The following is a 13067-nucleotide window of genomic DNA, read 5'->3' on the forward strand; positions in this document are numbered from 1 at the left end:
ACCACTTAGTGCCAATGTGAGGGCAATATATGAGGTAAGGAAACATTTCATTGCTCTGACCGAAAGGTATCAAATCTGTGACTAATGGTCTATTATTAGCTTGATTCAAGGGTATCTGCATATTTCTGCCTGTAACTAAGGCTCTCTGATAAACACTCACTTTTCTTCAGGGAACATTTGAACTGTTGGTCGCTTCTTACCAAGTACTAGACCATCAGGGACTGGATGTGAACGTCTGGTGTTCAGCTTGCAATGAATTAGTCCGTGATGGGTGTAAACAGTCTTATTTCTCATTTGGTGAATGAAGGGGGAGCCGTGAAGGACAGCAGTTCTCCAGAGGGCTCTCCAGAGAGCAACAAACATGAAATATACTTATGCACGAACTCATCAAGAGAAGCCATGCCTCTTGCTCTGGGCTAATTAAAAATATTGATTATGATTACCTTTTTGCTTGGCTATTTGATAACCAGTTTGCACTTTAACTACAGTCCACTTAAACCTATTTATATATTATTCTGACCCATATCTGTGTCTGTCCATTTTGCAATCCATCTGTGTCCTAACCTGGAAAATTCCAGCACCAAACACTTTACTGTCCAGACTGAAAACAAAATTGATGTAACAAAATCACAGCTAAACAGAAGAGTAAATGGATTAGTTTTCTCTTTCACTCAATGGATTGCACGGCGTGAAAAACATACCTTGTACTTGCATGACTTCTGTGATGCATCTCCAGATGGCATCCTATTTATGCTTTTTCTTGTACTAGTTTGCAAAAACTAACAATTTAAGATATTCAAACATTTATATTTATATTCTTTTATAAGCATTAAGCCCCAATTAAATGTCATGCACCGATAAAAGCTGGCAAAATTGACTTGGCATGTATACACATTTTAAACTTGCAATCTTTCTCTGCTACAAAAATGAACCAAAATTATAAATTTTTGTTCTTTATCTGACAAAGATATGTACATGCTTCTTTGTATATAATACAAATAGCTTAATAAATTCCACATTGTAATATATTATGATCCATGAATGTATCAATTACTAGGCTATATGCCTTTAAAAATGTAAATATATGCAAACTAAGTTAAATAATATTATACTACATAATACCCGTGTAATGTATTTATATACAAAGTATTTACTTTTACCTAAAAGAAAAAACTTGTTTACTTGATAGCCAAAATCATATTCTCACCGTTTAAGTCCTTGAAAGGATGATGGCCATGACATTCTGGACTTCTTCAAACCGGGACGGTTACCGGTGTCCACGGCATAGCTCCGGTCCATGGTCCTGGGATTCAGGTACTTTTCCGTGTCGGAAAAGCCTCTCTGTCTCACCCGGTAGTTCTTGCGCGAGCCGAAAGAGTTCTGGATCTGAAGCGGAACCGGGCTTTGTTGCCTCCACAGATGTTTTGGCGCATTTCCATCGGTACCGGGAGAAACCAAAGTTGACACCTCGCTTCCGGAGTCCATTCTTGCAGTTGTATCGACTCACTAAAATTCGTCAAAACACTATATTTTTGTGAGATAATTATTGCAACTAGCTTTGGCGCGAAATGTCCGAAACTTGGAAAACATCCATAAGAAAGCGTAACGTAAAGTAACTTACACCATTAGTGCTATTTCCAAGAAAGCAATAATACTCTACATAAAATATGCAAAAAATGCATATAAACCCAAAAGTCAGTTTTGATGTTTACTATACTGGATTGACCCATTCTGTCCAATAATTCATCGTCTCTAGACATCATCGCTCGCTTCTATCGTTATGTTCATAATAACATAAAACTTCGGACAACAGACGCTTGTCCCGTCAAATTGGTTCCTAAATAAACTAGCAAATCTTCGGGGTCCATGCAACAATATCCAGCATCCCTGTCTCGCGCCTCGCCTGGACGGAAAAAACATCCAAGTGCTCTCCTTCTCCTCTCCTCTCCTCTCTTCACACAGAAGTGATGCTGGGAGGCGATCAATATTTATTCTGCACAGGTTGACTGACAGACCAGGGGGAGGAGCCTAATGCTCTTCTAATGCGGGAAACAACTTTGAGAAAACAAAACTTATTTGTTTCTGCCGAATCAGTCAGATGACGATGTTTTAATGCATATATATATATATATATATATATATATATATATATATACACGTACACATATACATGTTTTATTAAAAAATATATTATGTACATTTTATAATGCTGCTATACCTGTATAGACCTTTGCATCACATTACTAAAAAATTACTAAATATTTAAGGTAATTTAAAAACACTGTGAAGGAGTTTCTAATGCAGAGGCTCTGGAAGTAACAGTAAATTGTACATTGTTCTCTCTTCTGACTGCAGTTATCAATCGCTCTCTTTTTTTTTCATCTTTTTGAAAGTCATGAAAATACTATTGTGGAGATTTTCTTTTGCTATTTGAGCAAATGGGAATGCAAGAATTTTATTTGTTCACAGCTACAGAAGTCTACCCAACTATGATAATTGCTGCTTCCGAGAAACCCGGAAATGCGAAAAGGGTCTAAATTTTCATTATATATTTAATATACATTACAATAATATTTCACAGTTTTCCTATACATAATTATATTTTAGAATTTTTTCCATTTACTGCAGTTTGTGTACAGTGACTCTGAGCATCCTGACAGGTTTCCTCACATGAGCTGAGCAGTATTGACAGCATCCTTTAGGTGCCAGTTCAACCTGAGCGTACGATAATCACTAAACGACCACCCAGAATCCTGAAGTTATAAGCATGAAATTACTTTTGACAGCAAATCTGTTCTTTGCCCCTTCTCTCTTTTATCTAAGATAGATTTTCAATCAAATACAATGCGAATCAACCCTAAGTTCAGGCACTAAAACCAAAGCGTTGTTCGAATAACTGTCCTGCATCTGACACACAGCATTGACAGGAAGGCAATTCAAAGATAAGTGTGTGTAAGAGAGGTGTAGGATAAAGCGCTCTTTCCATTAGAGCCAACAGGGGGAAGAAGAATTGAGACAATTTATCCAGTGAAGTCGGCATATTAGAATATTCACTGAATTGTAAAGAGGGGAGCATGACCTTGTGAATTACAAGTCTGGCATAAAACAGGGAAATGATGCATACACATAATCAAGATGCAAGGCTTATTCAGAGCAGAAGATGCGATTGAACACTGGGCAGTGTAACACAATTAAAACAATAGTTCATATAGTGAGTTTCAGCAACAGTTTCTTAAATATAAGAAAAATTGCAATAATGCATACACAAATGAAGCTTTTTCCTTATGTTTAATGCAAAGTGTTCTTAACATCAAATCTCCAGTCCTCACAGTAGGAGACTGAGGCCTCCTGGGGTATTGAAAAAATGATTTGCCATAATCAGATGGGGAAAAAAAGCCTCATGCGTATAAAGTCTATGTGCCATAGATGGGAACTGATGTTGCGTATCACTGAGCACTTGATTGACAGATTCTACGTCTCTAGCTGACATGACTGTCAATCATATTTTGCTGTAGACGCTAATTATGAGAAAGTTGCTAGCTATGATTGAGTTGTCTTTGGTTGGACTGTAATCATTCTTTGGACCACTGAACTGGTCCATCATGTTTCATCAAACGTCATGAGGCTACAAGGCCATGTAAAATCCAAAGACCTACAATAAAAAGTTTATATCTTTGTCAGTATTTGTAATCTAAAGCAATGGAGCAATGCTTAATGGAAAAAATGCAGCTAGATATATATTTAGCTGAGATGGACTAAATAAAGAGGTGTGCACATTCTCAAGAAAAATAAGAGCTGCTGACTCCAGGAAATCAGGTTACATCACTTGCTCGCCAATGAATCCTCTGCAGTGAATGGGTTCCGTTAGAATAAGAGTTCAAACAGCTGATAAAAACATCAAAAAGTACACACAAAAACACCACTCCAGTCCATTGATTATCCTCTTGTCTTCACTGGAGAAAGCAATTTTATGGATAGAGGCAAGAAGCAACGATTTGAAATTAAAATCTTGTTTTGAAAAACATGCAGCTTTTTGATGTTTTTATCAACTGGACTCTCATTCTGACGGCACCCATTGGTAAGCAAATGGTGTAATGCTAAATTTCTCCAAATCTGTTTTGATGAACAAACTAAATCATCTACTTCGATGGCCTGAGGGTGACCATATTTTAATTTCTGTGTGAACTATTCATTTAAACTAAAAATGTCAGTTTTTCCATTCAGCCTATGTTAATAATTAGACTGTTTGTTTACACTCAATGTGTATGTAGACGCTCTTTTCAAGTTTGTGTTCCAATGCTCAGACAATTTACCTTTAGTACAAACAGCATTTCACTTCTGTTTACATAGCATTTACCACTATTTAATTTACATTTACATTTATGCATTTAGCAGACGCTTTTTATCCAAAGCGACTTACATTGCATTCAAGTTACAGTTTTTACATTTGATCAGCTCTTGCTTTCCCTGGGTATCGAACCCATGACCTTGGCGTTGCTAGCGCCATGCTCTACTATTTGAGCTACAGGAAAGTTACACTAAATTAAGTGTAAACCAGATGATAATTGTTGATTTTTACACTTGGTGCAAACAGTAACGCTATTAACAATCTGTGCAAACAGTATCTACCTGCAGTTCATCATGATATTGTTTTTAAAAACATTTCTTGTTTACCTCGGTTCAGTTGGGTCACCAATTATTTTCTTCAGTAAAAGTAGTGGAGATTTTCTGATCTTTTACACACATGCAATAAAATATGCTTGCTAAAATGATGGCACAATATAAACATTTAGGCTACTGTATAGCCTAGCAATCAGAATCAAAATGTATCACTGCCTTTAACAAATATTCTTGTTAAAAAAATAACAAATCTCCAAAGCAAGAGAAAATAACCAGATCAAAAGTGCTATTAGCTCCGATGCATCTGTCAGGCAAAAGCAGATTTGAATTTTCTGTAAGAGGTGACCCATGTTAATTTAATGCTTAAAAGTAAAAGTTTTTTGTTTAAAGTCAAAATTGGCTTTTAATTTCTGTTAAAAAGTTGATAATATTGACTCATTCTTTGTTTCTGATAAACGGAACAAAAACAATCATCGGCAATAATAGATGATAAAAGCCCAGCTGTTTACCTGCTTGTATCTGCGGAGGTGATGGCAATGAGTGGAGGTGCTCTCAAGGGGAGGCTGGTGGGTCGAGGCTGGGCCGTCTCAGTCTCTGGTTTCCTCTCACAGTAGTACTGCTCAGCCTGCCTGAAGGCCAAAGGGGGCAGCTGGACGGTTCGGCAGGAAAGCCTGCGGACCGCAAAGGCCTCCATGCAGGACAGTGGACATGAGTCTGTGGAGTCTGGGGAACAATCTGAGACCTGAGAAAGTGACAGTTTCATTAAGAGTCATTTCCCCAAACTCTTTGCAGTTTTAGAGAATATATGAGACTTTTACTAAAAATAGTCAATTTAAAGGTGGGGTAAGCGATTTCTGGAAGCCAATGTTGATATTTGAAATCATCAAAACAAACACGCCCCCTACCCCAAAAGGGTCTCGCCCCTATACGTAGCCTATGCAACCCAGGCAACGATTAATTACAAAGCAAAACCAATGTTACACCGTGTCTACACCGGGACAAATCTCCGACAGAAAACTGCTGCCACGTTCTATTTATGACGTGCTGACACAAACTTCAAATGATTTTCAACAGTCGCTTTATCACGTCCATTGTAGGCAGACTTTAGCTGTTGCAGCACGGCACGTCCGGTGTAGACACTATCGGGAAGAAACAAAGCCACCTCGGCATCCGATCGCAGGCCTTCCGCTCCTTGAGTTCTCTCCAGCGCTGGAAAGCTGATCTGTTATTTACACGGGTCCTACTTCTTGCCTTATCGTTCCACAGACGTTTTCCTCTTTTGTTTTTTATTCGCCAACTCTATCTTTCTGTTGCTCGGCTCGGCTGTTCACTGAACGCTCTCTCCTCCATATCATGAGCAGACACGCCCCTTACCGCTGATTGCCTACAAGTTTGTTTTGGTACTCGGCCCCGACTCAGTTTTCTAAAGTGTTTTTGAAAAATTACATACCCCACCTATATATGAGATATATGAACTGGTAAGGAATGAAATTGAATCAGTCCTCAGATGAACCTTCAGTCTGAAGATTTTAAGTGCAGATTCTATTCGACAATTTCTTCACAGTGATGCCATAGAAGAACCATTTTTGGTTCCACAAAGAACCATTCAGTCAAATGTTCTATAAAGAACCATCTATTTCTTACCTTTTTATAATCTGAAGAACCTTCTTTTGCCACAAAGAACCTTTTGTGAAACAGAAAGGTTCTTCAGACGTTAAAGGTTCTTTATGGAACCATTTAGACAAAAAGGTTATTTTATAGCATCTTGAAGTACCTTTATTTTAAAGAGTGTATACTAAAATTATGAACCTTAAAACAAGTGAATTTATTCATAACTAAATGAACCATTTACTCTTAATTTTAGAATGAATGAGTCACCTGTATTCCATTAACCTTGGCTTTCTACATAAAAATTTATTTTAAAAATTGTCCAAATTTATAGCACTATGCTCATAATTTGAAAATAAATAAATAAATCTTTTTTTTTTTTTATCTTATAAAAACAATTTCACACAAAAATAGCAGCAAAAAGCAACAACAACAACCATTTTAAAATGTAAAAATAATAGAAAATGTTACTTGAGTACCAAATCAGAGTATTAAAACGATTTCTAAGGAATCGTGACAAATATCCATCCATCCATTTATTATTCCTGTTTTTTGTGATCATAAGTCCTCTCTTCTTTTGACAATATGCTCTGAAGACACATGAGAACCCTCACTCCCTCTGGATACAACAAAGCGATATTGATTTTATACAGAGACCAGCTCTCTCCAAACAGCCTCAGGACAAAGTCGAAAACACAAATCACCATTGATTCAAACAAAAAGGCTCCCACTCATTTTCCTTCAGGCACCAACCCCAAAATGCAATGAAAAACAGTTATCCTGAAAGATAAATTATTGCATAATTTGTAGTCAAAAAACCATTACGATAGTTGACTGAAGGGAAAATGACTAAGTACCTGTGCTCAAAGACAGGTCTACAAGGTATTTACTTCTTTTCTAACATTGACATTTTCCTTTGTTTTCGGTTGTATAGAAACCTCTCTCAGGAGGTTTACATTCAAACTTCTCACCTCATACATTATGAATTACTTAATTGTGTTCACTTCAGATATTGCTGCAAGCCAAAACAAGGTATCCCATGTGAACGGAAGGGTTTAAAATAGTTCTGGCCTTCAGGAACAATTAATTTTCCTCTTCACAGGAAGTAAGTTAGATGTGTCTCAGTGCCATTGTAGGGGGTTTAGAGGACAAAAGTGTGAATGCAAAGGGACATTTCATCTGTATACTCAAGTTTCATGCTTGAAATATCATTTAAAAATTAATTCAGTTTAACTTTGAATACAACTAAGTTTGTAAAGTGTGTTTGTATATTTTAAATAAAAAATACACAAACATGTATTAAATTGCATCTTTTTAACAGACTTTTTTAGCTTTGATAAATCAGATATTAACTAAAAAACTAATTTTCTACCTAAATTATAACTGCCCAACTGTGAAATTTTAAACAGAAAATAAATGTCTTTTGACTCAAGGTGAAAGGAGTAAACAACGTCTCACCTTTCTACTCTAATGGCTGTGGTCACATCCCGTGAAAAACACATTAACTGCAAAGAAACATGCTCTCTTTCGGGGGAACACCCCAATCTTATTGCCTGAATGAAATATGCAAACCATCAGCGGACTCATAAATAAATGTGTGGGTAAATACGCAAACCTTTTATCCAATTACCAGTGTTTTCACAGAGGCGTTGAATAAACATTATATAACAATATATAAACATTTTAATTATCGTCACTGATGCTTTGTAGAGCTCTGCTGCGTTTGAAATATTGGAAATGTGATTTCAGAAAGGAATGATTAAGGTGTCACATGGGTAAAGACCGGCACCCAAATGAGGCGCTTTATCAAGTGAGATTTGATGATATTTAACTAGCAGGCTTCACTAGCTCTCTTCTTTTACTATGGATTGAAATCTAAATTTTCAGTCATCATCAGGTATCTGAAAGTGTTCATATTAATTTTAGGGAAGGTAAATCACTTGGATGTTTAATTTGTCATTCCAACACTAAAGAACAATACACTGCTCATTTAATGAAATGTATTAATTATGATAAAGACAGAATGAAGGATGATTAAAAAATTTAAATAGACTAAATTAGCTGTAACTCAAACATAAAGGCACGTCTGACATTAAAAAGTCATTAAAACAGTTTAGATATCATAGAGTCCTGAAATGTGGAGCTAAAGCACCAGAAATGAATCACAGTGATATGAAGTTCTTGCCCCGGGCTTTTGTGATGTGAGCAGTAACACGGGTTACACAGGTGATGACAAGCGATGACAGTCTCTTATGTCGCCTGGAGCTAAATGACAGCAGGTCAATGATGAATCTCAATTTATTAATCTTCTTATAAAAGACTACACTTCATCTGCCTCCTTGAGACTAGTTCTGAAAGGATATATTTCAGAGACATATTTGGGTTTAATAATTTACATATAGGCAGTACCATTGTTCCTGTCCCCAAGAAACCGCAGCCCACCTGCCTAAACGACTATCGCCCTGTAGCCCTCACATCAGTGGTGATGAAGTGCTTTGAGAGACTGGTCAGAGACTTCATCATTGCATCACTACCAGACACACTGGATCCACTACAGTTTGCATACAGACATAACCGCTCCACGGAGGATGCCATCTCACACCTCCTCCACACCACAACAAGTCACCTGGACTGCAGAAAAGGGAATTATGTAAAAATGCTGTTTGTGGACTACAGTTCAGCGTTTAACACCATAATTCCCTCCACACTCACCTCCAAGTTGGAGGTCCTTGGTCTCAGCACATCCTTGTGCCAATGGATCTCCAGCTTCCTGAAGGACAGACAGCAAGCCGTACGGATGGGTAAACACACCTCATCCTCCATCACCCTAAGCACTGGAGCCCCTCAAGGTTGTGTTCTGAGCCCCCTGCTGTACTCACTGTACACTTATGACTGTGTGGCCACTTCCAACTCCACCACCATCATTAAGTTTGCTGATGACACTGTTGTGTTGGGCCTGATCTCAGACAACGACGAGACGGCCTACATACAGGAGATTAAGAACCTGGAGAGTTGGTGCCAGGTGAATAGTCTACACCTGAACATCAGCAAAACTAAGGAGCTGATAGTGGACTTCAGTACGAAGCAGGAGCGGTCGTACCAGCCGATCACGATCAGCGGGACTCCAGTGGAGAGAGTGGACAGCTTCAGATACCTGGGTGTTCACATCACGCAGGACTTGACTTGGTCCTGTCATACCAGCACCCTGGTGAAGAAGGCCAGGCAGCGTCTGTACCATCTGAGACGCTTAAAGGACTTTAGACTTCCCTCTCGGGTGCTTAAGACTTTTTACACCTGCACCATCGAGAGCGTCCTGACGGGCAGCATCACTTCCTGGTTCGGGAACTGCACTATGCAGGACAGACGAGCCCTCCAGAGGGTGGTGCGTTCAGCGGAACGTACCATTCACACCGAGCTCCCTAACCTGCAGGACATCTACAGCAAGCGGTGCCTGACCAGGGCCAGGAAGATAGTGAAGGACCTCAGCCATCCCAACAATGGACTCTTTTCTCTGCTGCGTTCAGGGAGACGCTTCCGCTCCATGAAGGCGAACACAGAGAGAATGAGGAGGAGCTTCTTCCCGCAGGCCATTCGGAGTCTAAACCACTCTCCACTCTAATCACATCACCCCACACTTCCACTTTGCACATTTTTCAAGTACAATCTGCACTAATTTGTAGAAGGTACGGAAGGATAAATGAGTGGGACTTACATACCATTTGTCTTTGTCTTTAGTATCCTTTTACTCACTTATACACTTTACTGCACTGCACAGCACAGCACACGGACACTTTATCACTGACATACACTTTACTTTTTATAGAATCTATATAGAATCATATTCTATTTTTTATTCTCATATCTATTTGTTATTTTATTTTATTGCTAGTTTATTCTGTATATATGGTTACTGTACTTTTTCTATTTGTATTTTTGTAAACTTGAGGTTTTTCTAATTTTGTTGGACAATTTGTTGGACAGTCGTACAATACATTTCACTACATGTCGTACTACGTATGTATATGTATGTGACAAATAAAATTTGAATTTGAATTTGAATTTGAATTTACAAGGCTAAAGGCCTCCCAGGATATAAATAAAAAACACTTGTGGTATTATCTTCTCACAAACTGCTAAATAGCAACCACTCGAAAATCTTGCCTCTATGCAATACAAAAATGTCTTGGTCTACAATATTATAGTGAACTATAGGTAACATTTTATTTTAAGGACCAATTATCACCATTAATTAGTTGCTTATTAGGATGCATATTACCTAGCAAACTGGTTGTTTATTAGATTTTTATTATATATATTGGCTGTTTATTAGATTTTTATTCAAATATTTTACTTGTTTTGAATAAGTGAGAGATAATACTATACAATAGCAGGTCCCTGGAGACATTTTTTACATCCCACATTAAATTAACTTATTTACAAAAAAAAGTTTTTCAAATCAAATTCAAATTCAAATTTTATTTGTCACATACATATACATACATAGTACGACATGTAGTGAAATGTATTGATTTTTTACCATTGCTCTATATATTACATTAAAAATAATAATAATAAATAAATAAAACATTGTCAAGTCTGCGGTTTTCCCCTGGAATTGGTTTACTTAAACACTTTTGCCACGGGTTGTTTTTCATGTCTGCGGGTTTAAGCGACCCCAATAATGTGATTTTTAGCCCCTAAAATGCTAATTTTACCAGGGGAACCCTGCCAAAAAAACATATATTTTACCCCCGAAACATGATTTTTACTGGGGGGACCCCTTTCAAAACGCGATTGGGCTAGTTTTGAGTAGCATTTAGGTGGGTTTTGTTGTGAGACCTGGCAACCCTGGTCTGTAAGAATTTTTTTTGTTTTTGAAAGCTATCTCTTACGCTCAACAAGGCTGAATTTATCTGATCAAAAGTAAAAATATGATGAAGAATTATTAAAATTTAAAACTCTTTTTTTTTTTTTTTATTATATTTTAAAATGTAATTTATTCCTGTGATGCCAAACTGAATTTTCAGCATCAATACTCCAGTCTTCAGTGTCACATGATCCTTCAGAAATCATTCTAACATGCTGATTTAGTGCGCAAAACAATTATTATTTATAATTGAAAACAGTTGTGCAACCGTGATGCACATTTTTTTTAGGATTCTTTGATGAATAGAAATAGAAATATTTTGTAACATTATAAATCATCAATTTTATATATCCTTTTTTTCAAATAAAATGATCCAATTCTAAATAAATATCTTACTGATCCCAAACATTTGAACAGCTGTACACATATGCACATTCCTCATATAGCAGAAAATGTGCAAAAATTGCATTTTAAGTGCTGCACAAGAACACTAAGGTGGTAGAGGAACTCATCAACACTCCAGTTCATGGGTCACTGCCTCTTGGGCTTCAGTTTTGGACCGCCACTGGTTTACAGCTCAGATCATTAATCACTGCCACAAAACTGTTTGTAAGTACTGGTAAATAACCCATTTAGGGCAACCGATTTCCAAGATAATGCTATTTTGTAACAACAGCCATAAACCCTTCTCTAGGCAAGGTTTCAAGTGACAATGTACTTTATCACAGGTGAAAGCAGCAACATTTCCTTTGTTCCCTTCATTTATAAAATGAAAACATCTTCGCGAAATATCATTTGAACCTGTACCATCTGTCCTGAGTTTTAACCGAAGCTAGCTGCTCTGTCTGTTGGTGCCCAATGATGATTAATAAACCTCTTAACCGACTCCAATAACTACTCAATGCTTGTAAAATGTCCAGTGTAATAAATAAAAGCTACACATATTGATTTTAATTGTCTGTGCATGTGTATGGCATGAATGATTTCATTGCACTCACACTCTCCAACTGACTTTCTCCGCTGCAGGCATTCTCTTGCATTGTTTGTCCCCCAGATAAAAGTTGAGGTTTCAGCCTCAGAACGTAGAAAGTCCTAGAACAAATCAAAGGAGGTTTGTCATCACACAAATCAAGAGACTCTAGTAAAATAAGGCGATAACAGACATCACAACATCAAATGTCCACATTTTTGGCTCCAAATCCCATTTTGACTACTACCAGCATACAAAAACATCTTGTGCAGTTCTGGCATCAGAAATTGCATTTGAATAAATGCACTTTTCTTTTCATCAGTGAGTCTGTGGTCCTTGGGGACAAGCTGATTTTCTAGGAACCAACCGTTCAAGAGCTAGTTTTGCATGAAAAAGAAATTATACTGTTTTCAAAAGTATAGACTGCAACATGCCACACACACACAGAGCTGTGTCACTTTTCTCTCTACATTTAGGGTAATCATTGTATGCATTTGATTCGACCTTGGAATTATTGTGTACATTTCTTAAATTAGAGCTCTATAAATTATTCATGAGGCAGAACAAGCTCTGTCCTATTTGAAGTTGGCCAGTTCCACAAAGTCACTTTCAATACCAAACTGAATCTTTGACAGATGCTTCCTGCTTTGAATAATCTTAAAACTTGAAGTTAGCACTTCAAGAATTTCTTCTAGGCATCCTTGGTTTAAAAATAGGTATGTACATACATAATTTTATAACAGAAAAATGAGATTTCTAACTGTGAGGTATTCTAAAACCTAAAAAAATAATATAATATTTCCATTATAAGGGTGGGTGATTATTCATGCCAATGCATTATTATTTGGGTAGGCAAGTCTTTTGTTGCAGGCGCAGTTCTGCTGACCTGAAGAAAAACTTATTCGCAAGGCGAAATCTATTCAAAACTGAACATAGTCAAAAACTTGGGTGCAATGGTCTAAAAGCACCCTTACAAAAAATGTATTATTATTATTACTTTTT

At 37.2% G+C, this 13067-nt stretch overlaps 1 protein-coding gene across 2 annotated transcripts in view; it reads right to left on the reverse strand.

The window, feature by feature from the left end:
• pde4d (phosphodiesterase 4D, cAMP-specific) overlaps window positions 1–12135 on the reverse strand; it is a gene marked incomplete at both ends in the record, with an annotated part of 148254 nt that extends 136119 nt beyond the window's left edge. The window contains 2 exons of one of the 2 annotated variants that reach the window (XM_079384645.1): window positions 5130–5362; window positions 12094–12135. In XM_079384645.1, coding sequence (XP_079240771.1) covers window positions 5130–5362; window positions 12094–12135 — 275 coding nt within the window. Of the gene's footprint in view, window positions 1–1207; window positions 1315–5129; window positions 5363–12093 lie in introns of those variants that run through there. The other variant, XM_079384646.1, reaches the window with a different exon arrangement.
• Between the last annotated feature and the right edge of the window lie 932 nt (window positions 12136–13067).

Source organism: Barbus barbus (assembly GCF_936440315.1).
Source record: "Barbus barbus genome assembly, chromosome: 29".
NCBI classification, from domain to species: Eukaryota; Metazoa; Chordata; class Actinopteri; order Cypriniformes; family Cyprinidae; genus Barbus; species Barbus barbus.